The 27,386-nt window shown below is 44.4% G+C and overlaps 1 protein-coding gene across 2 annotated transcripts in view; it reads left to right on the top strand.

Moving 5' to 3' along the window:
* The window catches only part of polr3b (polymerase (RNA) III (DNA directed) polypeptide B), a 56,598-nt gene that overhangs the window by 14,081 nt on the left and 15,131 nt on the right, over positions 1 to 27,386 (top strand). For both annotated transcript variants that reach the window (XM_055650487.1, XM_055650488.1), the window contains 12 exons: positions 3,436 to 3,558; positions 4,014 to 4,130; positions 11,230 to 11,364; positions 13,104 to 13,265; positions 13,562 to 13,762; positions 15,430 to 15,592; positions 17,533 to 17,686; positions 20,763 to 20,837; positions 21,010 to 21,108; positions 21,922 to 22,049; positions 25,119 to 25,328; positions 26,540 to 26,698. In XM_055650487.1, the coding sequence (XP_055506462.1) occupies positions 3,436 to 3,558; positions 4,014 to 4,130; positions 11,230 to 11,364; positions 13,104 to 13,265; positions 13,562 to 13,762; positions 15,430 to 15,592; positions 17,533 to 17,686; positions 20,763 to 20,837; positions 21,010 to 21,108; positions 21,922 to 22,049; positions 25,119 to 25,328; positions 26,540 to 26,698 (1,726 nt within the window). The remainder of the gene's footprint in view (positions 1 to 3,435; positions 3,559 to 4,013; positions 4,131 to 11,229; positions 11,365 to 13,103; positions 13,266 to 13,561; positions 13,763 to 15,429; positions 15,593 to 17,532; positions 17,687 to 20,762; positions 20,838 to 21,009; positions 21,109 to 21,921; positions 22,050 to 25,118; positions 25,329 to 26,539; positions 26,699 to 27,386) is intronic.

Raw genomic sequence — 27,386 nt, 5'->3', positions numbered from 1 at the left:
TGTGAGTGTATTCTAGCGAGAAACATTTCTACATCTGTTAGAACATAGATTGGTTAAAGTTAATGTGGTTACTTATAAACTAAGATGGAAGAACTCGAATTGGGGAGCATTGAAATGGCAGAGAAATTAGACCAATACCTGTCAGCAGTCTTCATGAAAACAGGAAAATCTCAATGAGTGAACTGCTGGTCTGAAGTAAATGGGGAGATCGAAGAAATTAGTATTAGTAAAGAATTAGTAATGGCAACATTAATGGGACTGGGATCTTATAAATCCTTGAAGCCTCCTCATCTCCGTCGTGGAGTTTTGAATGAGATACAGGGTGCACTTCATTGTACAGGTCTAGAACTTCCCAGCAAAGGTACTTCACTGGAAGGAAAGCAGGGAACCACAAGGTAATTATCCTGCTGCCGGTAACAGGGAAGATGCTGGAGCCTCTTGTTAAGAAGGTGGTTTCAAGACAGAAGGAAAATGATCATAGGACTAGGTAGACAAAATGTTTAAGAAGGAACTGCAGATACTGGAAAATCGAAGGTAGACAAAAATGCTGGAAAAAACTCAGCGGGTGAGGCAGCATCTATGGAGCGAAGGAAATATGCGACGTTTCGGGTCGAGACTTCGACCCGAAGCGTCGCCTATTTCCTTCGCTCCATCGATGCTGCCTCACCCGCTGGGTTTCTCCAGCATTTTTGTCTACATTGTCTGCATAGGACTAGATTCTTGATCACAAAATCTGCTGGAAACCCCATATAAAACATGTGAGAGCAAAAGTAGCACGGAGTATTGGAGTGATGGGGAAAGCAAGGCATGTTTTGAATGAGAGAGCACTGTATATTCTGTACAGCTCACTTGTGTTACCGTATTTAAATTACTGTGTGGAAGTATGGGGCCTACAAAACACCTACAAAACCACCTTACAATCACTAAGCACACTACAAAAAAGAGCTATTCGTATAGTAAACAATGTAGGATATCATGAACACACCAATATACTGTACTTAAAATTACACACCTTAAAGATTAAGGATCTGGTAGAATTTAAGACTGCACAAATAATTTATAAAGCAAAAAATAAACTGCTACCTGTAAACATACAAAAACTGTTCAAAGACAGAGAGGGGGGTTATAACTTTAGAGGGAAACTAAACTTGAAACAGCATTATGCTCGGACCAATTTAAAAAGTATGTGTATTTCCATTTGTGGGGTGGTTTTGTGGAATGGTCTTGACGAAACGATTAAACAAAGTATGAATATAATGCAATTGTAAAAAATGTACAAAAGATATATCTTTGAAAAGTACAGTAATGAGGAAGGAGAATGTAAATCTCACAGATGTTAATGGTGCTTGTTCTTTTTGTTCTTTTCTTTTTTGTTCTTTTTTTCTTAATAGCTTGATTGGAGTAGTTTTATTTGAATTGTCTGTTTAGTTTATTTTATTGAATTTTGCATTTGTTAATGGTGAAGAATGGGGGTAGGACTTGACAAGCATAGGCTTCTTCTTATCCTTCGAACGAGTCTAATGTGTATTATGTTGAAATTGGCTTTTGATTTTTAAATTTAAGTATGTACATATATGTTATTAGTATATGTGTATATGTATGTATGTATATATGTACATGTATATGTATGTATGTGTGTATGTATTTATGTATATATATATGTATATATATATAATTTTCCTTTTATTTATTCATTTTCATCTTTTCTTTTCTTCTTTTTTAATCGTTCGAAATAAAGATATCATATCATTCATGCATTCATTCATCATTCATTCATAGAGTCGATTTGGACTTTTGAAAAGGAAAGTGATACATATTTTAAATTTGTTTTTGTGGATGTAACGTGCAGAATCAGTAAGGGCAAACCAGTGAATGTGATGTCTTTTGGACTTCCAAACAGCCTTTGCAAATATTAAACAGAATTAGAGTGAAGAATATTAGGAGTAATACCTTGCCGTGGAATGAGATTTGGCAAAAGGGCGGGAAACCGAGAGTAGGAATGGGTGGGGCATCTTGGAGTTAGCAGATTGTGACCAAGATGTTCATGATTTGTATCAGTGATTTAGAGGAAGGAATGACCAAAGAGAGAGTGAATCAAACAGAATGGAAACAGGCCCTTCGGCTTAATTCATCCATGCCAAGCAAGGTATCGATCGAAGCTAGGCACATTTGCCTGGTTTGATCAATACCCCTCAACCAATCCAGGAACCTATCTTCTTAACATTGTAACTGTATCTGCTTCAAGAACTTCCTCTCGCAGCTCGACCCATACAACAGTGAGTGAAGGCACTGCCTCACGGCACCAGGCCACCCTGGCTCAATCCTCACTGCCTGTGGTGTTTGCGCTTTCTCACTGTGACTGCACAGGTTTCCACCATGTGCTCCAGTTTCTCCCCTGCAAATTGGCTGGTGTAAACTGCTCCTAGTGCGTGGGGGAATGTGGAGGAGTTGATGGGAATGTGGAGAGAGTAACAATGGGATAATTTGGGATGATTGTGTTGTGAGTGATTGATGGTCGGCATGGGCTGAAGCATCAGTTGCCTCGCTGTATGACTCTGTGGGATCAGACGTTACATATCCAGGTTGCTGACTCTATACGTTGTAGTGAAGGGCACAGAGAGGCTTCAGTAGATGTGCAAGGACTAACTGAGTGAGCAAAGACATGGTATATGGAACAATGTAAGGGTTCGACAGCGCTGGAGGGGAAGATTGAACCAACCCTGCCCTGCATTCGTCATACCTTTGATTTTTATAACCGAATGTTTTGATTTCACAGCCTAAATTGACAAATGGTTGGAGACTTCTAATCTTCATTACTGAATTACATTCATAAGTGATAGGAGCAGAATTAGGCCATTTGGCTCATCAAGTCTACTCCTCCAGTCAATTATGACTGATCTACCGCTCAACCCCATAACCCCTGACACCCATACTAAGCAAGAATCTATCTACCTCTGCATTATAAATATCCATTGACTTACCCTCCACAGCCTTCTGTGTCGGCTCCAACTATTTTTTAATGAATTGAGAGATGGAAGCAGGGAGTTGTGGACGTAGCACAATTTGCACCTTCTGTGCAACTGTAATATATTCTAAACTATTTATTTTCTCTTTTTACACCGCCTGGTGTAATCATGTATGGTTTGATCTGCCTGGATAGTACGCAAAAGAAAGTTTATACAGTATCCCAGTGTGGGTGACTTTAATAAACTGATAACAATACATGCACCCAGTTATTAATTTGTGGACACCTTAAATTCTGATTGTTGAGTCTTAATTGTGCTTCCTTGTCAAAGCCAGATGGGGGAAAGTGTGAGAGAAAATCCAGTCTCTGCTCTGAATTCATGCAGACAACAAGACTCCATTAGCATAAGCAAATGTTACTGTGCTGACTGGAAATGCTAATACCGCCTGTGTCTGTCTCTCCTATTGTAGGCCATGGGGGTGGAGAGCGATCAGGAGATTGTGCAGATGATTGGTACAGAGGACCCTGTGATGTCTGCCTTCGCTCCGAGTTTGGAAGAGTGTCAGAAAGCTCAGATCTTCACCCAGATGCAGGTGTGCCTCTTAGAGAAATAAACTTCCATTTCTTCAGTCTGCCTGTTTAAAATCTAACCAACTGTGTGAAGTCAGTCAACGTACTGATTCTTATAACTGAAACACAATCTATCGCAGAAGTGTATGTGTCTTTAATTTTGCTCATTAAATATCTTAACACGATTTAACAAAACATGAGCCTAGAAACAATGAACTGCAGATGCAAAGTGCTGGAGTAACTCAGTTATTCGGGCAGCGTTTCCGGAGAGCAATGATAGGTGACACATTTCGGGTTTGACATATTTTGTGTTCTTTAACTTGATTTTAAATTATTTTAAGTTCCGGACAGAATTTTGCTGTTGGTTAGTTACTTTTCCGTTGCTTTAAGAAATATTTTCCAGGTGAGATGGTCTAGTAAGCAGGTTGTGAAATGGTTTTCATTCCGCACAGTTCATCTCCTTCCCTCTGCTCTACAGGCGTTGAAGTATATTGGGAATAAAGTGCGCAGGCAGAGGATGTGGGGCGGACCGAAGAAGACCAAGATGGAAGAGGCCCGTGAGCTGCTTGCATCGACTGTGCTCACACACGTGCCTGTAAGCATTGCACCAGAACCGTTGTGTCGTTCGTATGTTTGTCCACACAACCTGCTATTAATGCCTTTGTGAAATGTAAAACATGGAACAGTACAGCACAATTGACCCACAATGTCTATGCTGAACATGATGCCAAAGCCAACTCTTATCTGACTGCACATAATCCATTCCCTTCCTTCCCTGCATATCCCTGCGCCTATCTAAAAGCCTCTTAAATTATATCAATGATTTGGATGAGAATGTACATGGCAAGATTGGCAAGTTTGCAGATGATACAAAAGTGGGTGGTATTGCAGATAGGGAAGATGGGTGTCAAAAACTGCAGCAGGATCTTGATCAGTTGGAGTGAGCAATGACTGATGGAATTTTACACAGAGTAATGTGAGGTTTTGCATTTGGAAAGTGTAACAGGACGTACACAGTGGATGGTAGGGCTCCGTGGGAGTGTTGTCGAACAGAGGGATCTAGGAGTGCAAGTACATAGTTCCTTGAAGGGGTAGTCACGGATGGATAGGGTGGACATAAAGGCCTTCATCAGTCAGATTATTGAGTATAGAAGTTGGGAAGTCTGCAGTTATATAAGACATTGGTGAGACCTATTGTGTTCTGTTCTGGGCACCATGTTACAGGAAAGATGTCAAGTTGGAAACGGTGCAGAGAAGATTTATGAGGATGTTGACAGGATTCAAGGGTGTGAGTTACAGGGAGAGGTTGCGCAGGCTGGAACTCTATTTCTTGGGGCGCACGAGGATGAGGGTGACCTTAAAGAGGTGTATAAAATTATCAGAAAAAAAGAATAGATCGGGTAGATGCACAGAGTCTCTTGCCCAGAGTAAGGGAATTGAGAACCAGAGGACATAGGTGTAAGGTGAAGGGGGATAGATTTAATAGGAGTCTGAGGGGTAATTTTTTTCACACAGAGTGTGGTGGGTGTATGGAACGAGCTGTCAGAGGAGGTAGTTGAGGCAGAGACTGTTGCAATGTTTAAGAAACAATTAGACGGGTACATGGATAGGACTTGGTTTGTAGGGATATGGGCTTAGTGTGGATGGGCCATGTTGTTCAGTGTGGGCAAGTTGGGCCAAAGGGGCTGTTTCCACATTGTATGACTCTATGAGTCCAAACACCACTTTCATATCTGCGTAAGAAGGAACTGCAGATACTGGTTTGATATTTCCATCCTAGGCCAAGTTCTGACTGTCTACCCTATCTGTGCCTCTCATAATTGTATTTGTTCTATCAGAGGCTCTAAGGAAGGCGATTTGAATTGCAAAGGAAATATCGGAATTGTGAGGTTATAGCCATTGAGGAAGATTAACCAAAATAGGAGGGGCTTCTTTAGACTTTAGAGATACCGACTCTGTGCCGGCCAGCAATCCACGTACACCAGCACTATCCTACACACTAGGGACAATTTACAATTTTACCAAAGCCAAATTAACCTGCAGATGTCTGTGCGTCTTTGGAATGTGGGAGGAAACCGCAGCACCCGGAGGAAACCCACACGCTCACATGGAGAACGTGCAAACGTCGTACAGACGTTTGCGGCTCCTTGAGAAGAAAAGTGTGACATGTCTTAAACTTAAAGAAGAGCTTGTTGGTCCTTCCCCATGTGGGTGAGACTGCCACCAGAGCCTCAGATCACAAGACATGAACCAACTCGTATAATGCAGAATTTGGGAGAAACACCTTTACCCAGGGACGAGTGAGGATGTGGAAGGGGCTCCCAACGCAAGACGTCAGGTGAATGACAGAGAAACTCAAGACTCCTCTTGGGAAAGAAGGCAGGGCAGGTGAATGAAGTGTTCGTGGTCAAACACTTGTGGACCAGCGACCTGCGAGAAAGATAGGATTGGACTACGGTATGATCCTAAATTGGGACCGTTTTAGAGCCAATGAGCAGGAACAAACTAACGTTGATTGGGTGAGGCTGTTTGCAGGTAAAGGGATGCCCGACATCTGGGAGGTGTTTAAACTGCAATAGCATGAATTCAGGTTCAGGATGCTTCTGTTAGTGGGCAGGGGGATGCTGACAAGTTAGGGGGGCACTGACTGTGTACATGTAGTTTCTCTTTACTACAATAGGTTATTCGTGATGCGTTCGTAACAGGTGCCCTTGTGGGTGGTAACTGGTCAGCTATATTCCTCAGACATAGACACTACCTGGAATTAGTACGATAGAATGGTGACAGGGTCGCACCTGTCACCATCTGTACGGTATAATCACATAAAATCTGTGCTGGCATTAGCCGGTGGCTCTGTTCATGTTTGATGTGAAGCATTTAAATCATCATCTGTTTCTGTGAGAAGACCCGTTGTCACCTCAGGGAGGAGACGACCCATTCCGCGCACCTCTCTTTTGTTGGCCTCTGTAGTTCTTTAAAGTTCTGATTGGACTCGTATTCCCCACATTTCCTCTCTTATGTGCACTTCATTACAAGGTGCAATTAATTAAGAATTGAGTCTATTTCTTTCAGGGGGTTACTGGTCACGAAGAAATGCTTTAGATCTCATTACCACCCGCTTTAATAAAAATATAAATTTATCTGGTTTAGAAAATGTTACTTAGATCAGTGGTTCCCAACCTTTTTTAGTTCATGGCCCCCTTGGGATCTTTAATTTTTCTGTGACCCCCCCCCCCCCCCGACATTATTAGCGGAAAAAAATGGCCCCCTTCATTGAACCTGTGGCCCCCTAAATCCCCAAATTTTTCTGTGGCCCCCCCTGAAATTTGCCATGGTTGGGAATCACTGACTTAGATAACCAGAATCCTGAATCCAAAGAAGGGTCTCAACTCGAGACGTCACCCATTCCTTCTCTCCAGAGATGCTGCCTGACCTGCTGAGTTACTCCAGCATTTTGTGTCTACCTTCGATTTAAACCAGCATCTGCAGTTCTTTCCTACACAATCCATTGGATAAATCTGCTTTCTAATACATATCTAAAGAGGTGCTGATAATCCTCACCCTTTCTTTCAGACACTGACAGCCTTATCGTAATCTCCAGCTTCCACTTTTACTCGCCTCTTGTGACATTCCTTCTGAGTAAATATCTCCATATTTTCATCTCTCTATTATAAACGGTTACACTGGTCAGCACATGCCATGTTTTTTTTTAATTGGGCTATTTTATTTCCTTGCACAAGTTGAACAAAAGCGTTTCCATGTTTAAAGTCCTGCAGCTGTTGTTCCTGCACATTGCGGACAATTCCGCAGTGCAACTGGTGTCCCCATAGTAACCCATTCTTTCACCAACCAACACCAGAATCTAGTTAACCAGTTTAAAAAAAAAACTCCCTGCACCAAGCCATGACCATGAAAAGAAAGCAATAACTTTTTATTCAATCCTTTCAAAGTATTTAATATTACCTTAAACTTCCCGGAAACAATGGTGTCTTAGTCCGTGTCGAGTCTTCAGCGATCTCCCTGTTTAAACACGTTTCCTATGATGCGTGTAAAACAGTTAACATGTTCAGGCAGGTTAGACCTTGGGCCCAGCTCGCTCTGTGAGGCATTCAGCCCATCTAGTCTCCTCCTATCCATGCAATCCCCTTACCTCCTATATTTGCTTCAACCCACATGTAGAATATTGCATGTGGTTCTAGTCGCCCCTTTACAGGAAGGATGTGGAGACTTTGGGAGAGGGTGCAGAGGAGGTTTACCAGAATGATGCTTGGATTAGAGGGTATTAGCTACTGGGAGAGGTTGCACAGACTTGGATTATTGTCTCTGGGGCCCTCTGAATCCCTCTTTCCCTTGTCCCCTTCCACCCTATCCCTCTTTCCAGGTTTAAATCCTGTCTTGAAGAAGGGTCCCAACCCCAAAATTGTTCGTCCATTCCCCCCACAGATATTGCCTGACGGTCTGACCTCCTCCAGCACTTTGTGGATATGGCCAGTCTGGGCACCCACTCGTCCTAAACGTGTGGTACTCAGAACTCTGTGCGTGTCCAGGCAGACACCAAGCCTTGCTCCCCTCTCGCTCCCCTCTCGCCCCTGACCAACACTGGCTCCAGGTCCGGTCATGCCCTGGTTTTAAATTTTCATCCGTGCTTTCAAAACCCTCTCCTCCTGGCTCATGTTGCTCTCTGATTCCAGGCTGCTCCTGCAACTGCAGTTTCTTCTCCTAACAAGGCCAGACTCTGGAATTCCTTCCTTAAACGTATATCTCTCCCTCCACCCATATTTCTGTCTAAATATAAGTGCTGGGAGCTGCTTCCTTTCCTTTGTACAGCCCTCACTGAATTCACTGCTTCAATATTTGTGACTTGCCACGTTGCCGTGTTAGCCTCAGGGGCTTGGCTTCCACAAAGTGTGGTCTAGAGTTGTACGATGAAGAGAAGATTGTGCTGGCAGAAATTCAGTGCCCGCTGTCTGACGTCTGCACAAAAGTGACCTTTTTTCCCTTTAGACCTCATTGTGAATGACAAAGATTTCAGAATCTTACGTGGACTTGAGCAGTGAGTCAGCTCTTTTGTGACCCATTGACAGTACAGTATCTCTATGTGCACATTCGCACAGCATCCATGTTACTGGCAGTGGGCTGCGTGTAAACCCAGAATAAAAAGTCAACCTTATGGCACATCAGATCAACCCTTCCTTTCCCCACACAGATGAAAAAACAGTGGTAGTACGTGTCCTGTGCAAACTCTGAACATATTCTCATCCTGTTTTATCAGCAGTTCTGCAGAATTTTACCAATGGCTTGGTGCAGGTTAGTTTAGTTTATTGTCGTGAATAATACAGTGAAAGGTACAGTGAAAAGCTTTTTGTGGCGTGCTTTCCAGTCAGCTTCCACTGTGTACAGATAAAGGGAATAACCTTTAATGCAAGATAAAGTCCAGTAAAATCCGATTATAGATAGTCCAAGTGTCTCCAATGAGGTAGATGGGAGGTCAGGACCGCTCTATAGTCGTGGATAGAATGGCTCAGTTACCTGATGACAGCTGGGAAGAAACTCCCTGAATTGGGAGGTGTGCGTTTTCACACTTCCATACCTCTTGTCTGATGGGAGAGGTGAGAAGAGGGAGTGACTGGGAATGAATTGTACTGATGGCTCAGTGTAGGTTAATGCTGTCCATTGAGTGGTGTTCACGTATAGAGTGGGGCCTAGCACATGGATGTAATCACAAGGAAACCATGCCTGGATTCTACGAAGATTAAAGTGTCTGAAGAAGGGTCCCGACTCAAAACATCACCTATACTTCTTCTCCAGAGATGCTGCCTGACCCGCTGAGTCACTCCAGCACTTTGTATCTCAATTAGAAAGCCTTCTGTCTGGTTGCATCACAACCTGGTGCAGCAATTCCAATGCACAGGAACACAAGAGGCTGCAGAAAGTGGTGGACTCGGCTCGGTCCATCACGGGCACAGCCCACCAGGAAGGCGGCATCTCTCATCAAGGATCCCCACCATCTGGGTCGTGCCCCCTTCTCACTGCTACCGTCGGGCAGGCGGTACAGCAGCCTGAAGTCCCACATCACCAGGTTCAGGTACACCTGCTTTCCTACAAACCATCATTGTTCTTGAACTGACCCACACAAACCCTAATCCTCCCTGAGGGCTGGAAATCTGTGGGCCACCTCTTGCACTACCGTGGACTTCGTTTTTATCAACTCATGGTTTTACACTAAATGTTTTATATTTTTGAACCGTCTTTTAGAATTTTACGCATGATTTATATATAATTTATCTAGAATTTATATTTTGTGTGTTTGCTGGTGTGATGCTACAGTAGGTGAGATTTTTTTACTCAACCTGTGTCTTTCCGTACTTGTGCCGGTGGAGTTTTGTGTGCAGTTCTGGGCGCCCCATTACACGAAGGCTTTGCAGAGGAGGTTTACCAGAACCATGCCTGGATTTGGGGGTATTAGCTACAGGGAGAGAGGTTGGACAAACTTGAATTGTTTTCTCTGGAACGCCAGAGGTTGAGGGGAGACATGATAGAAGTATATAAAATTATGAGTGGCATTAATGGGGTAGACAGTCAGAACCCTTTTTCCCCCAGGATGGGAATATCAAATGCAAGACAGGGCTCTCGCTTAACTTTTTTTCCCCATTGCCAGCCGGGCTACCTTGGCAGCTTTTTAGGTTGCCAAATGACAGTTTAGGTGGTCATTTAAGATGGTTTGCAGGACGCATGCGATAATGTGCTCGGACGAAGTGCGTAGTTACCAGTCGGAATTATATTCAATGAAGCATTCACATATTATTTCTGCTTCAAATAAAGTCACAAACTAAACATTCACCAATCAAGACATGATATATCCCACAGTGACATGCAGTAAAATTATAATACAGTATCTCAACTCTTTTTACACATTGCAATTAATGCAATTTCTATTAGTTCTTTCCACTTCCAAACAAAAATGTGGTTGGATTATTGAGGACATAGCTATAAGGTGGGAGGGTCCAAGTTCGAGGAAGATGTGTAAAGCAAATGTTTATACGCAGAGGGTGGTGAGTGCCTGGAATGTGCTGCCAGGGGTTAGTGGTGGTGGCAGATGTGATAATGGCATTTAAGAGACTTTTGGATAGGCACATAGATATGGAGGGATCTTGATCATGTGCAGTCAGTTACGAGTTGGTCATGTAATCATATTCAGTGCAGACATTGTGGGCCGAAGGACCTGTTACTGTGCCGTACTGATCTATGATAAACTTGAACTTATCATAAGCTGTGTGACAGCTTGGTTTAGTGTACAATTCTCACTTACATATCAATATATTACAAGTTCAAGCCTCCCCCTAGGGCACGATCATTTCATCCAGGTTAATGAAGATGTTACAGATGCAGAGCTGTGGAGAGTCTGGTGAGCCTTCTTCACTTTACAGAAACCAGGAATGTGGATAGAATCGCCGGTGGAAATGGATGTCACTGCCCCAGCGTGGGAAATCAGTGGTGGCAGTGGTGGCAAACCGAGAGGTGGAGAGGACGTTTTGTGTTTGCACAGTCAGTTGTGCCGCACATTGAGACCAAGCGCAGTAGATTCAGCAGGAGTTTAGGAGGCAGGAGTGGCAGGGCTGTGGGGCTAATCGGGGGGGACTCGTTCAAAGATGGACACAACCGGCCAGAAATGAACGCTTGTTCTTTACCTGCAGGTCAAGGAATTCAACTTCCGTGCCAAGTGTATCTACACAGCGGTGATGGTTCGGAGAGTGATCTTAGCTCAAGGAGCCAACAAAGTAGATGACAGGGACTACTATGGTAACAAGCGCCTGGAGCTGGCTGGTCAGGTAAGCTCGTCCCCCAACATCCTCAACCTGCACATCTTTGGTGTGTGGGAGGAAACGGGAGCACCCGGAGAAAACCCACACCGTCACAGGGAGAACATGCAAACTCCACACAGACAGCACCCATGGTCTGGATTGAACCGGGTCCCTGTGAGACTGGAGTCTGAAGAAGGGTCTCGACCTGATACGTCACCCATTCCTTCCCTCCAGAGATGCTGCCTGTCCCGCTGAGTTACTCCAGCATTTTGTGTCTGTCTTTGGTTTAAACCAGCATCTGCAGTTCCTTCCTACACTTAATGACCTCCTTCCTATAGCTGGATCTGCCCACAATATTACAAGCGTTGTCTCACCAACAACATGTACAGCTGTATCATGATGTGCCAACGTTTGTACTCGATACCCTTCCCAATGGAGGCAAGCGTGCCAAATGCCTTCTTCACCACCATGTCTCCCTGATGAGCCACAATCAAAGAACTGTGCGCCTGTGCTCCCAGATCTCTCTGTTCTGCACAATTCTCCATGTTCGACTACTTACTGTGCACGTCCTCTGCTCCTAAAATAATAAATACCTTGCTCTTCATAGTTTGCATAATCTGTCAAGAATTGTGCACCATGTACTGGCCTATAGCTGATGAACCATTTTGTCTGTTGGAGAGGTGAGACCAAAGATATTGTGAGCTATAACCCATGGTGATATAACACCAGCCTGCAATGGAAATCCAATGTAAACAGGCTGGTGGAGATACAGAAGCCTCCTTTATTGTAAAGCTCACAAAATTTACTCTTTATATCATGGTCTAAGTTTCTGAATGATCTCCCGAATATTGACCCTTGTAGGAAATTTAACGCAGTGGTTTTGAAGTTAGATTGTCACCACTGTTTGCTTATGTAATTGAGAAAATGAAGTTATGACTGTAAAGTCGATGGTCCAAAGAGTGACGTATAACTCCTGTATTTGAACAAAGGATGCTGTGTTCAAAAACTGTGGAGACAATGGGTTTTAATTCCACACCACATGGGACTGGAGGAAGCTAAGTATTTGTTGGCTTGTAGATAAGAGTGTCGTGGCTCACAGCCCGTCTCTTTCCAACGCCCAGTCTTAAGCTGTCACCACTAGAGATTGAGCAGGCTTCGAGCCAATGGAGGTGTTTGCAAAACCTGCCAATTTTCCGGATTAATCTTTCACCTTAATTTTCTGCGTTGGTAATGTGTTCATTATTTCCTCTGCGTTTCCCTATTCTTTGTTGTCAGCTTTTTGTCCCTAATGCTGCTCGCTTTGTTGGTGAGAGATATGGAACGGTCCCAAATTCTGGGCACCCTGGAAAGCAAAGGATTTCCCAAGAGACAACAGAATAAGGCATTGGCTTTGGAGATTGTCTAATCCTACCCACTCTGACAATGTAATTAAATCTGCCCTACTGCCTTTAATTTCACAGCTAGTTTATGCGAAAGACGAATTGGCAATCAAAGGCCTTCATTGGGATCTCAAGGAACCTAATTAGAATTCCCTGACATTAAATTAATTCACGATGGCATAATCAGGAAGCTAATTTCTCCCTTAAATGTGTAATTGTTTATCGAGTGTGTTAAATGCCACTGATGAGCTGTCAAATGAATTAATTTGTTCCCAGATTTATTGAGACTCGAGGTGTAGCCTGATACGAATGATATGGTGGATTGTCCTCCCTTCTCCGCCTGTTAACGGCAACCCCACTTTAATTCCCCTCTCTCTGTTTCAACAGCTCCTCTCACTACTCTTTGAAGATTTATTCAAGAAGTTCAATTCTGAGTTGAAGAAGATTGCAGATCAGATCATCCCCAAGCAGCGAGCTGCCCAGTTTGACATTGTCAAGCATATGCGGCAGGACCAGATCACCAATGGCATGGTTAACGCCATCTCAACTGTAAGCACCATGCATTCTTCCTGCTTCCTCGGCAACTGTTTTGGAGTTTTGCTGTCATTTTTAACCTTGTTTCAGTGTGTTTGTGGTGAAGGGGGAGCCACAATCCCTCGCAGGAGGAGGAGGCATTCCACCACTTGCCAAAGAGGGGCATTAAACGCTGCCCTTGAAACAGCATCACGGTCTTGTCAAAACACAGTTATCGGTCAGACTTCCCAACCATTTCACTGTGCCTAATCTTGGAGCATTGTGTCTCGAAACCCGTATACTCAAAAGATTCTCACTTTCATTTGTTCCAGGGGAACTGGTCTCTCAAACGATTCAAAATGGACCGGCAGGGCGTGACGCAGGTGTTGTCCCGCTTGTCCTACATTGCTGCTCTGGGAATGATGACCAGGATCTCCTCACAGTTTGAAAAGACCAGGAAAGTGAGCGGCCCCAGATCGCTGCAGCCGTCACAGTGGGGAATGCTGTGTCCATCAGACACTCCTGAGGGAGAGGTACGCTCACTTTGAAAATCTGGATTACTTTATCGTGTTTGTTGCAGAATGCCATTGCTGCTGTTGTTATTACAATATAAGCATCAAGAGTGTTTAATTGTCAATAAAAGGTACTGAGTGCTGGAGTAACTCAGCAGGTCAGGCAGCCACTCTGGAGAGCGTGGATAGGTGATATTTTAGGTTGGGACCGGATTTGGCACTCTTGATGTTCCATGTGAACCTCATTTCACCCTTCTTCATCTGCCTCATGAATCAATCCCTGTAATGTCATGTTTCTCATGTATTTCACCTTGGGAGGGGCCTGCAACGGCCGCCTCGCCAACAGTCTGTCTCGTCCCTTCTCTGTTTTTATTATTTAAAGTATGTCTTAAATGTATGTTTCAATGTTTCAAGATATGTTTTATGTGGGATGTGTGGGGGGGGGGGAATCAGGGGACACTTTTTCCAGTCATTTACCTCGCTGGAGATACGATTTTTCTCCGTGTCGCATCTCCGTCCCGGGAGCTTCTTGCCGCGGAGTGTTCTGATCCGTCTCGATGTCAGAGTTTCAGTCATCCCAATGCGAGGGCTTGAATATCGGACTGTTGGCGGCGGCAAGTGCAGCGGGTTCGGCCCCGACCACCACGGGCAAACAATGGAGGAAGATGACTGAACTTTATTGCCTTCCATCGCAGTGAGGAATGTGGATTCCACTGTGGTGGATGTTTATGTTAAACTTTGTTTTATGTAACTGTTGCTTTTCACGCAGTGTGGCTGTATGGTAACTCAAATATCACTGTACCTTAATTGGTGCATGTGACAATAACTGCGAACTTGAACTTGATGGAACTGCCCCAATGGGAGGGAGTTGTACTAGCAGGCGTGTAACATCCAAATGAGTGTTTTAGTGTGAAAGTTGCTGTTGAATCATCTTCTTGCATTGTTGCAAGGCAGCGCAGTCCATGCCTCAACTTGCAGTGTAATTCTCCTCACCTAGTTGCCTCTGGCCATCGTATCTGACAGGAACCCTCTAACCATCAAAAACTGGCTGTGAAGACACAAGAAACTGGAGTCTTTTTTTTTTTTTTTTTTTTTTTTTTTTTTTTTTTATATTTTATTTTTTTAGAAGTAAGCACAGTCATATGGCACTAAAGTGCCTAATATATATTTTCATAATACATTTTATGTACAACTTCTTTTTTTTTTTTTGTTACATTGAAAAAAAGATGAGAATAAGAAAAAGAGGTTAGATAGTAAAGGATAGAAAAATGTGAAATATATAGTGTGTGAAGAAAGAAAACGAGTAAATGAAGAAAGTTGAGAAACTGGAGTCTTAAGCAAAACACAAAGTGCTGGAGGAACTCAGCGGGTCAGGCAGCAGCTGTGTAGGATATGGACAGGCGACATTTCAGGTCAGGACCCTTCTTCAGTCTAAAGAAGATTCCATCAGCCTGAAGAAGGGTCCCGACCCAAAACGTCATCTGCCCGTTCACTACACAGTTGCCGCCCGACTCGCTGAGTTCTTCCAGCACTTTAGTTTTTGATTAGTGTAATGAGCTGACCAATCTACAATTAGCACGGAGCAACTTTCCTTCAACTTTGCCCTTCATCCTACAGCCATGCCTCCCTTCCTTCCCAACGTGTCAACAACTGTCCTTAACATTGCACCGATTTTGTTCCCATTCTAGGCTTGTGGTCTGGTGAAGAATTTAGCTCTGATGACGCACATCACAACAGATATGGAAGACGGCCCGATCATTAAACTGGCCTTCAATCTTGGCGTTGAAGATGTAAATCTGCTTTGTGGAGAGGAACTTTCATATCCAAACGTGTTCATTGTGTTTCTGAATGGTGAGTGGGGTTTATATAATATTTGGCACTGAACATTTCTGCAATACGTTTCATTCAGTTGTGAATCCTTGCTTTGTAGAACATCTGATACATCCAGGAATCGATGAGCATTGCCCTCTTATTGTAAGGACTTGGGTCAGCTTTGATTTAGGCTGATGAGTGAAATCTCTGAGGATCTGTACACTGCTGTATGGGATGGGTTGTAGGAGATGTAGGAAGGTTGGGATGTAGATGGCCCAGGTCTGTTTATCTGTGACTCGGGATCTGATCTCCCTGCACACGGAGCTAATTGGCAGTGTATTTCAAATGTGGATGGCACATACTCTTACAATGAAATTCCACTGACACCAAGGCAAAGGGCAGCTCAATGTGCTTGTGTCTTTGCACAAATAACATGGCTTAAACGTAGAGGGTTCAATCCCTACTGTGGGTACGTCTGTACGGAGTTTGTACGCTCCGGCTTCGAGCGCCGAGTACGTACGAGAGGCTCTTACCATAATTCTCCGAGTTCGAATCAGGGTAAACTCGGGAGAACTCTTGAATTAATCCGTACAGTGGGACAGCCCCATTACTCTCAACTCAACCTCAGTAGTTATTTCTTTCCTTTGCTCTACAATCTTTGCATCAGTGTACAGTTTTGCACTTGTATTTATTGTTGCACTTATCATTACTCACTGTGTATACTGTTTACTATGCATGACAGGTGATTCTTGGGCAGGTGACCTGTTGGTTCCAATTTCCTCCCCAGGTGAAGTCTCTGTATGTGGTACTTGGCCTTCTCCCCCCCCCCCCCCCCCCCCCCCCCCCCCCCCCCCCCCCCCCCTCCCCCCCGCTCCCCCTCCACTCCAAGTACTAACCAGCCCTGAGTCTGCTTACTTTCTGTGATGGGATGGGAGCAGGCGTTTCCAGGCTCCTACCAATAAGCAATCCAATATTTACTCATAGCTAAAATTCTCCAGCCTTGGCAACGTCCTCATAAATATCTCTCTCTCTCTCTCTCTCTCTCTCTCTCTCTCTCTCTCTCTCTCCTCTAGTGCAGTTGCAACTTTCAGAGCTGTGCACAGAGCACAAGTTGTGCACAATTGGAGCATAACCCCCTTGCTCTTGTGTTTTTGCCCTCAACTTATCAAAGTGAAGCTGGCTCAGTGCCTTTAGAACCGCCTCATCTGCCGTCAGGGATTTGTGGAGAACATTCCAACTCCTCTGCTCCTGTACACCTCTCCTCGCATTCATCGCATGTTCCCAGGAGAAATAAGATGTGTCATTCTTCACAACCCAGTGAGAATTTTGAGGCCATTACCAGGTTACAGAAGTGAATAATTGCGATGATACCGGCATGAGGGCTTGTGGGGAGATTCTTGATTAGTACGGATATCGGAGGCTATATGGCAAAGGCAGGATAATGTGGTTAGGAGGGAGAGATAGATCAGCCATGATTGATGGGCCGAATGGCGTAATTCTACTCCTATCATTTATGACCTTATGAGATGGGCCTTGATCACCTGGGGTCGTGCTGGTGAAAGGAAAGCGCATCAAAACTGTCAGGCATTTTTTAATAAACTTTGAGGGGAAAATTTGACATCCAGCTAAAGGATTGATATTAAAGCTTTAAAGTTATTCACGAAAGAAAAATGAACTAAAATATTTTTACACAGGCTTGTTAAAGCCTGCATCATATTATTAAAATGAATCAGATTCCCGTGGAACTTCTTCAAAGGCAAGTGGATATGTGCCTGCAGAGAATGAACGTACAATAAAGAGAAGAAAACTGGGGTGTGGGACTACACTGGGAAAAATCTTGCACAGAGCTAGCATAGATAGGTGGCAGAATGGCCTCCTTTACTCTGTTCGTTTGATTCTGTTTGGGGAAGCCTTTTTTCAGAATGTGGTTCACACCTGTCCACGTAATGTAATCCCACATCCTGTGCTGTTCTGATCAGGTAACATCTTGGGTGTGATCCACGACCACCAGAAGCTGGTGAAAACCTTCCGGCTAATGCGGCGAGCTGGATACATCAACGAGTTTGTCTCCATCTCAACCAATCTGACGGATCGCTGTGTGTATATTTCTTCTGACGGAGGCAGACTTTGCAGGTACATCCCCAGTGAAATAACGGCTTTCCAGTAGTTGCAGGTCCAGAACTTAGTATCCACTTGGGAGGATGGGGTGAGGGGGGAGGGGGGGGGGGGGGGGGGAGAGAGACAGAGAGACAGAGAGACAGAGAGACAGAGAGACAGAGAGAGACACTAGGGACAATTTACAGAAGCCAATTAACACACAAACCTGCACGTCTTGGAGATGTGGGAGGAAACCATATCACCCGGAGAAAACCCACGTGGTCTCAGGGAGAACGTGCACTGCAAGGCAGTAGCTCTACCACGGTGCCACTTTGCCACCCTTTAGTGATTATACTGAGGTATGGATGAGCCAAAATAGGCTGATAGATGCCATAACGCACCATTTTGCGTAGATAACTTGCCCCCCGGGTTCCTATTAAATCTTTTCCCTCTTACCTATGCCTTCTGGCAGATACGATCGCGGCATTTAAGATGTTTTTATATAGACACATGCATAGACAGGGAATGGAAGGACAAGGAGGCAGAGCAGAGGAGATTAGTGTATCTCGGCATTGTGTACAGCACGGACATTGCGGGGCAAAGGGCCAGTTCTTGTGCTGCACTGTGCTATATTCTATGACACTTGCAGAAGTCGGGTTAGTAATAAACAATACGCTCAAGCTACATGTAACATTTCCAAAACAATGAAGACGTATACCATTCAGTTTCACAGTTCAAATATTTACTGATTTTTAAATTAAGAATTGCTAAAGTGGTTACGATCTCTTCATTCTCCAGTTGTCGTGTGAAAGCAATGCATGGTGAACACCTTGCTGCTTGGATTCTTTGCTGCTGAAATACATTTTAACTCATCTCTTTCTGTGCTGTTGCTGTTTTCTCAGATTATTTTCATCCAATCTGTCCTGTAACTTTTTGTTCAGATACAGTGCTCAACTTTTTAAGTGCTCATTGGATCTCTGCCAAGTGTGTGCACGTTTTTTTTTTATACGCAGCTACCTAGTGTTTGTCTTCTGCACTTTGTTCCAGCTGGCTGTATAAACAGGCAGCTAGCTGATGATCAGATGCCACATACCACCCTTTGTGCTGTTGGGTTCCTCCTGGTGATGGTGGTAGAGTACGCAGTGGTCCATGTTCACGTCAGAGGCTGTGAACAGCAAGATCTCTAGTACATCGATAAATCTCAATGCCATTGACTGTACAAATATGGGCCTTATCAGTGACCACACTGATGTGAAACGGGCAGCGGACTTCACTATCTCTGGATTATTATTGTTATACATTAAATTTAGTTTAGAGATACAGTGCGGAAACAGGCCCTTCGGCCAGCCGGGGCTGCACCAGTGATCCCCGATCACCAGTACCCTACACACTAGTGACATTTTACAATCTTTACTGAAGCCAATTAACCTACAAACCTACACGTCTTTGGAGTGTGGGAGGAAACCGGAACATCCGGAGAAAACCCACTCGATCACAGGGAGAACGTACAAACTCCATACAGACGTAGTCAGGATCGAACCCAGGACTCTGGCGGTGCAAGGCAGCAAATCTACTGCTGCGCCACCGTGCCGTCCAAGATCTAAGCTTGCATCGTGACAGAGAGGCGTCCATTATTTAATTATTGCAGACATATATTAAAAAAGGGTGTTTTTAAGATTTAAAAATGAGCAATGGAACTGCAGCTCTAAATGTAACGATGCAGTGCACATTAGCAACTCTGGCCCATAGTGGAACCGGGGACCTGGCATCTGTTAACGGGAATATAAATGGAAATGCTGAAAATACTCAACAGGTCCGACAACATCTGTGGAGAGAGAAACTGAGTTAATGTTTCAGGTTGGGGACTTTGCATCCAGCGCAAGATTTTCCAACTGAAGTGTTAATTCCGTGTTTTTCTTCGCAGGTGCTGCCTGACCTGCTGAGTACCGCCAGCATTTTCTGCTTTATTTCAAATGTACAACATTGTAGTTTTTTGTTTTTTTGCTCATCATCTATAGACGCTTGGCAGCAGAGGTGGATACAGTCTGCCAACTGCTTTAGAACAGTTGCTAACCAGTCTCTTCTGCCTTCTACATGTCTGTCCAAGGATTCATTTTGCAGAAAAGAAGAACGTATTCTTGCATTTTGTACAGAACAGTACAGCACACAGAACAGGTCATTTGGCCCACGTTATCTGTACCAGACATGATGGCCAAATTAACCTAATCCCTTCAGCCTGCACGGTTCATTTCCATCCATTCCCTGCCTGTTCATGTGCCTGTCTACAAGCCAATTCATCGGCACAATTGTATCTGCTTCCATCACCTACCCCACCCCGACAATGTGATCCAGGCACTTACATTTGTCAGGTTAAAAAAATTTGCCCCGTAAATAGTCTTTAAACTCCTCCCCGCCCCCCCCCCTCTCACCTTAAAGTTATGGACCCTGTTTCTGGCTGACCACCCTATCTATGCCTCTCATCATTTTATATACTTTTTATCAGGTCTCCCCTCAACCTCTGATGCTCCAGAACAAACAATCCAAGTTTGTCCAGCCTCTCTTAATAGCTAATACTCAAATGTCCAATATTGATTAAGAAGGAACTGCAGATGCTGGAAAATCGAAAGGTACACAAAAATGCTGGAGAAATTCAGCAGGTGCAGCAGCATCTATGGAGTGAAGGAAATGGGCAACGTTTCGGGCCGAAACCCTTGGGTTTCGGCCTGAAACGTTGCCTATTTCCTTCGCTCCATAGATGCTTCTGCACCCGCTGAGTTTTAAACCCTTGGGTTTTGGCCCGAAACATTGCCTATTTCCTTCGCTCCATAGATGCTTCTGCACCCACTGAGTTTTAAACCCTTGGGTTTTGGCCCGAAACATTGCCTATTTCCTTCGCTCCATAGATGCTGCTGCACCCGCTGAGTTTCTCCAGCATTTTTGTGGACGTCCAATATTGATTACTGGATCAATAGTGGATTTGGTCTGATACGGAGTGGAACAGAACAGATAATTTGCTGATATTACACTGGATACAATTATTGGTTGTACTGTAGAATTTTGGCTTTCCTTTATTTGACCTCCCTGATGGAATATGTTTGATTAATCTATATAGACCCTACATCATTGTGAGGAATGGAAAGCCAGCTGTGACAAACAAGCACATAGACGAGCTCTCTCAGGGATACAGGTAACTCTATCCGTTTAACATCCAAGGGGATATTTTTACTCTGTAATAGTGCTTAATACGATGCGGGATTTAACAGCATTTTAGGAACGTTCTACAATGGAAAAAGTATCTTAAAGCCCTGCAGTTGTGACTAGGTGATGATTGCTTAACTCCTGTTGTGGTTTATGAGCAGATCATTTGAAGATTTCTTACACGAGGGCCTGGTGGAGTACTTGGATGTCAATGAAGAAAACGACTGCTACATTGCACTCTATGAGCACATGATCAACAAGTGAGTGAAACGATGGGACTGATGGAACGATTTTACCCCAAATCATTCGTTTTAGCGTGGAGTTTATTAATCCTGCGCAGAGGCCAAATGTAATATTTAATAACAGATCCTTACTGGAGGATAACATCTGAATTTCCAAGACTAGGGGGCATAGCTTTAAGTGGGGGGGGGGGGGGGGGGGGGTTTTAAAGGTGATGTACAGGGCAATATTTTGTTTTTTACATAGAGCGTGGCGGGTGTCTGGAGCGCGCTGCTGGAGGGTGGGGATAGCGGCATTTAAAAGACTTTTGTAGGGGCACGTGGATTCGCAGGGTATGTGGGGGTATAGATCGTGTGCAAGTTACTTAAGCGTTGGTCTTGGCATCATGTTCAGGACAGACATTGTGAGTCGAAGGACCTGTCCTGTTAGAAGAAGGAACAGGGCCTTCAACCTCAAGAGCCCCTTGACTCTGACTGTCTGCGAGTGGCTCTTAACCTTTTACATGTGTCCTGTAACGCATACGTGAACAAAATACTGGTATGTGGTATCTACCTTTGTTAGGTTCCTAAACATGGGCTCAACCAATTGATATGTTATTTGTATGCCAAATTAAACTAATCCCCCAGCAAAGCCCCAAATGACCCTCCCCATAGGGGGTCACGACCCCCAGGTTAAGAACCACTATCTGCGCCGCTCATTATTTTAGAGACTTCTATCACATCTCCCCTTAACCTCCAGCGTTCCAGAGAAAACAATTCATGTCTGTCCAATGCATGTTTTTGGCAGTACGTTTCATGTCTAAAGGATGCGATTTGTTCTGTTCTCGGTTACAGGTCAACGACCCACCTGGAGATTGAACCGTTTACACTGCTTGGGGTGTGTGCTGGTCTCATCCCCTACCCTCACCACAACCAGTCTCCAAGGAACACCTACCAGTGTGCCATGGGCAAACAGGCCATGGGTAAGAGTTGCTGGCCAAACAGAAAAGTTATTGCCTCTCTTCTATAAAAAGGACAAACAGGGAACTAAACCAAATAATTTGTGCCCACTGCATTGAATATGTTGCTATATTTCAGCTGTCATTGTTGGAAGGAGTGTGGATGAGATTCACCAGGATGTTACCTGGACATGTGGCTTGAGTTACAGGGACGGATTAGATAGGCTGGGACTTGGAACGTGGGGGGCTGAGGGGTGACCTTATAGAGGAGTATAAGATCATGAGGAGCATGGACAAAGTGAACGCTCACGGTCTTTTCCCTGGGATAGAGGATTCTAAAACTAGAGGGCACAGGCTTAAGGTGAGAGGAGAGAGATTTAAGTGGGACCTCATGATGCAACTTTCTCGCTCAAGAGGGTAGTCCATATCTGGAATGAGCTGCCAGAAGAAGTTACAGATGTGGATAAAATTATGACTTTTAAAAGACATTTGGACAAATATATGGTTGACATGGACAAGGTAGGCACAGCTCTATGATGTGATATCTCTGCAACCTTCTGCATTTGCAAGTTAAATGCTCGCCCAAACACTGCCCTTAATAAATGAATGGACTATCTACTGTACACAGTCAAGAGTAAAACACAAAATGCTGGAGAAACTCAGCCAGTCAGACAGAATCTGTGGAAGTAATAGACGGATGACTTTTCGGATTAGATTCCAACCCGAAAGGTCGTCTGTCCATTCCCTCCACAGATGCTGCCTGACCCGCTGAGTCCCTCCAGCACAAGATTCCAGTATCGGCTGTGTCCTGCCTCTCCAAGTCAAAGAGTGTTTTATTGTCATATGCAACAGGAACATTCTTACTTGCTGCAGCTTTACTGGCCCGTTAATAAAATATTTCATGGTCGTTATCACTAGCTTGAAATTAGTTTAAAAATGCCTGGAGGAGTTTGTATAAAGTCAGAGTTCCATCATGAGGACCTTTGTAGGCCGAGTGCCGCTGGGGAAGAGGCCACAGCATCACTGTGGGGGACACGGACCAGACTTTGACCAGCGGAGCAGCGAGAGCTCCTGTGGACAAGCACAGATCCAAGGGGCCAAAAGCCTCTGCCCGAGCTGTAACCTGGGGATTGTCCGTTGCATCGCTGTGGGCTGGTGGAGTTTTTCTGCAAACCTTCTTTTCTGGCTGTGGGTCAGTGGTGTGAGACCGGCACTAAAGCCTCCTACTAATTGCTTGCTGTGTTTGTACCCATTTGACATCATTTTCAAAGTGAACAGTCTGTTACCACACACAGTTAAGTAGAGTCAGTGCATAGTGAACGGCAGATCGATATATATGCAGAGCCTCTTTGTTGGTTTTGTGTGTGAAGCTTTTTTTGTGTTTTTGTTTTGGAGTGTCATTTGCAATTCATTGTCTGTTTTGCTCTGTGGCTGGTGTATTCAGCTGCCCAGACCCTGGGCTTGTACAATCAGCTCCCTGGATACAGTGCCCCTGTCGTCACTCCTGACGTTAGAATGAGGGGCTACTGTCAAAACCTGGATGTAAATGTTGAGCGGGATGAATGCGCGGCTATGATTAATGGCACCATCATTACAATGTGTGGCCTTTGTGGAATATAAACGAGTTAGATGTAACTGGGACTGTGTTGAGTGTTGGCTGACTAACTCAGCGCGAGCTAAGATTTACTGGTGTGGCACCAGGAAGGAGGGACCTCGGTTTTGTTGAGAGAATGGAGAAGCTGGGCTGTTTCTCCGTGGAGCAGACAAGATTAAAAGGAGATTTAATTGGGTATTTAGAATAGTGCTGGGCCTCGCAGGAGAACGTGCAAATCTGATCATTGACAAAGACCCAGAGGGCCAACGTAGAGAATGTTTTTTGATGCAGTAAGTTTCTGTAATCTGGAGTAAACTTTCATCAAAGGGGATCAACCTGTTTAAAGTAGATTCTGTTGCAACTTCCAAAATAAATTAATAAAAGAAAAGGAAAGTTTACAGGGCAATGGTGTGGAACAGGAGAGGGCAAGCACTGGACAACCACTGGAAGCTGTCTGATCAGTTCCCATTTGGCTGGTATGCCCACACTGTCTCTTTAAAGCAGCTCTCCAATCTGTCCATCTCCCATACTCTGCCCCAGAGCTGAATGACTTCCTTGTTCAGATTATTGCATTGAGAAGAAAACCATAACACCACAGAGTAAACTACTAGTATGTAGAGAGCCTACGTTTGCTTACTGCTGGTTGAATTACAGATTGTTAGATTTAAAGTCATACAGCACAGAAACAGGCCATTCAGCCCAACTCATCCATGCCAAGATTGTTCAATTTATCCCATCATTCCTTGGAATGCAAGCAGCTGAGGGATGACCTTGTAGAGGTGTGTTTTTGCCAGGATAGTGAAATTAAGAGATAGAAAGCATAGGTTTAAGGAGCGAAGGGAACGGTTTAATGGGAACCTGCGGGGCAACTTTTTCACGGGATGGTGGGTGCATGGAATGAATTGCCAGACCCGGGTACTGTAAAACATTTAAAAGGTATTTGGACAGATGCGTGGATAGACATGCTATAGAGGGATGTGGGTCAAACATGAGCAATGGGACTATCTTTGGGCCATTTAGGTCGGCATGGAAGAGTTCGACTGAAGTACTTGTTTCTGTGCTCAATGTCTCTATGGGCCAAAGGATTGAGGAGATTGATGATTGTAAAGGCCAGGCTTTGATGGATTTACAGACTGTTTTATGATTGACCGCTAAGTTTAATTTATTTTAGACTTTAATTTGGACTTTAGAGACACAATAGTGGAAACAGGCCCTTCTGTCCACCGAATCCTTGCCGGCCAGTGATCACCCTACCATCCTACACAGTAGGGACATAAGCCCTCTTTGGATTGGAGTGTGGGAGGAAACCGGAGCACCCGGAGAAAACCCACACGGTCACAGGGAGAACGTACAAACTCTGTACAGTCAGTCTCTGGCGCTATAAAGGCAGCAACTCTACCGCTGCGCCACTGTGCCCCCCCACCATTTTCATGCTGGGGATTCGGATTGAGAAAGTTGTTCAGGCCACTGACCGCAGCTGTTCTGTCGTGTTTGTGCAGGTACTATCGGCTACAACCAGCGCAACAGGATCGACACCCTCATGTACCTTCTCGCCTACCCTCAGAAACCCATGGTGAAGACCAAGTCCATCGAACTGATCGACTTTGAGAAGCTACCAGCTGGGCAAAACGCAACAGTGGCAGTGATGAGCTACAGTGGCTATGATATTGAAGATGCTCTTGTGTTAAATAAGGCTTCTTTGGACAGAGGTAATACTCACTAACACATTTCACTCCATCATATTCAATTGTAACATTATTGTAACTTGGATTTAGATTTAGGGAATTGCTTGACTTTGATGAGCAGGAGAGCATGTATACATTCCGACTCACGGGACTTTACACTGCAATCTTGAGTTGCGGGGTGAGTTCTTGAGTTTGTAACTGATAGGAGCAGAACTTGGCCATTTGGCCTATCAAGACTACTCTGCCGTTCAATCATGGCAGATTTATCTTTCCCTCTTGTCATGTTGTTACTTGTGAGCGGAGCACCGAGGCAAATTTCTTGTATGTGAATACTTGACCAATAAACTTACTAACTCTTAACCCCATTCTCATGCCTTCTCCCCATAGCCCCCGACACTCTTATTATTCATGAATCTATTTATCTATGCCTTGACTTGGCCTCCACTGCCTTCTGGGGCAATGAATTCCACAGATTCACCACCCTCTGACTAAAGAAATTCCTCCTCATCTCCTTCCTAAAGAAACGTCCTTTAATTCTGAAGGTATGATGTCTAGTTCTAGATTCTCCTGCTAGTGGAAACATCCTTTCCAAATCCACTCTATTCAGGCTTTTCACTATTCGTTAAGTTTCAGTGAGGATCCCCCTCGCCCCTCTAAACTCCAGCGAGTAGAGGCCCAGTGCTGTCAAACGCTCATTATATGTTAACCCACTCATTCCTGGGATCATTCTCATAAACCTCCTCTGGACCCTCTCCAGTGCCAGCACATCCTTCCTCAGATATGGTGCCCAAAATAGCTCACAATACTCCAAATGCGTTCTGACCTGCACCTTATAAAGCTTCAGTATCACATCCTTGTTTTGTATTCTAGTCCTCTCAAAATCAATGCTAGTCCTCGCGAAATAAATTACATTGTACAAGCACAACTACTAGTTTACACACAGCAAGATCCCACATAATCTCCTTTCCTGAGTATGGAAACAAGGAACTGCAGATGCTGCAAGCAAAGACACAAAATGCTGGAGTAACTCAGTGGCTCAGGCAGCAACTTTGGAAAAAATGGACAGATACCACGTCTCGCTGCCATTCCTGCCTGTCAGTAGCAACCTACAGCACCCAGGCAAGATCTGCATTAAACATCGAGGAGAATTGCACTTCTCTTCAGAAACTAGCTGGTTGTTTCAGGAATGTTCAGCTGTGGTCATTAGTTCAATTATCCTTTCTCTTTTCTCCAAGGTTTTGGAAGATGTCTTGTGTACAAAAATGCAAAATGTACCCTTAAGCGCTACACCAACCAAACGTTCGACAAGGTCATGGGTCCAATGCTCGATGCGGCCACACGGAAGCCGATCTGGCGACATGAAATTCTAGATGCCGATGGTATTTGTTCCCCAGGTAAGAGACCATGAACCGTTGGATCAGCCTGGAGAATGAGCAAAACGGAGCATCGCGTGAAATAGTCTTTGGTTGACATGACCTTTCACTGATGCTCTCCTACTTTCACCAAACCAAGCTCACAAGCTCTGAGTTCTCCTACATTGCATGTTTGTCTGTTAGACACAGGACTATTACACATGCCATTGTGCCAGTGTTATGCACCTGGAGCTCAGACCCACCCCTCCGACTCACTCTGTCATATTCCTTTCTGTTGCTTTTCCCCTCACGTTTATTTATACTCCTTTTAAATCAACCTCTGTTGTCCACCTCAAACTTCCCCCTGTGGGGCACAAGACTCGTTCTTATTTCTTCCCGCAAAAAGAGGCTTCTCCTGAAATCCTGATTAGATTTGTGTCTCGTTTTACTCGACCCCACAAGCGATTTCATGCATACTTCCCCTATCCAAGCGGCAGAATGCGAGTGTCTGTACAATGGTACACTGTATACTCCTCTCTTAAAAAGGGGCAGAATTTATAGTGGAAATGTTCAGCCATCAGGCCTTGACTGGCCGTCCAGTACAGAAGAAAGCTGGGCATAGAGTTGGAGAAACTCAGTGGGTGCAGCAGCATCTATGGAGCGAAGGAAATAGGCAACGTTTCGACCCGTAACGTTGCCTATTTCCTTCGCTCCATAGATGCTGCTGCTC

The sequence above is a fragment of the Leucoraja erinacea genome, chromosome 19 (assembly GCF_028641065.1).
Source record: "Leucoraja erinacea ecotype New England chromosome 19, Leri_hhj_1, whole genome shotgun sequence".
Lineage (NCBI taxonomy): Eukaryota > Metazoa > Chordata > Chondrichthyes > Rajiformes > Rajidae > Leucoraja > Leucoraja erinaceus.
This window is presented reverse-complemented; position numbering and strand designations above follow the sequence as displayed.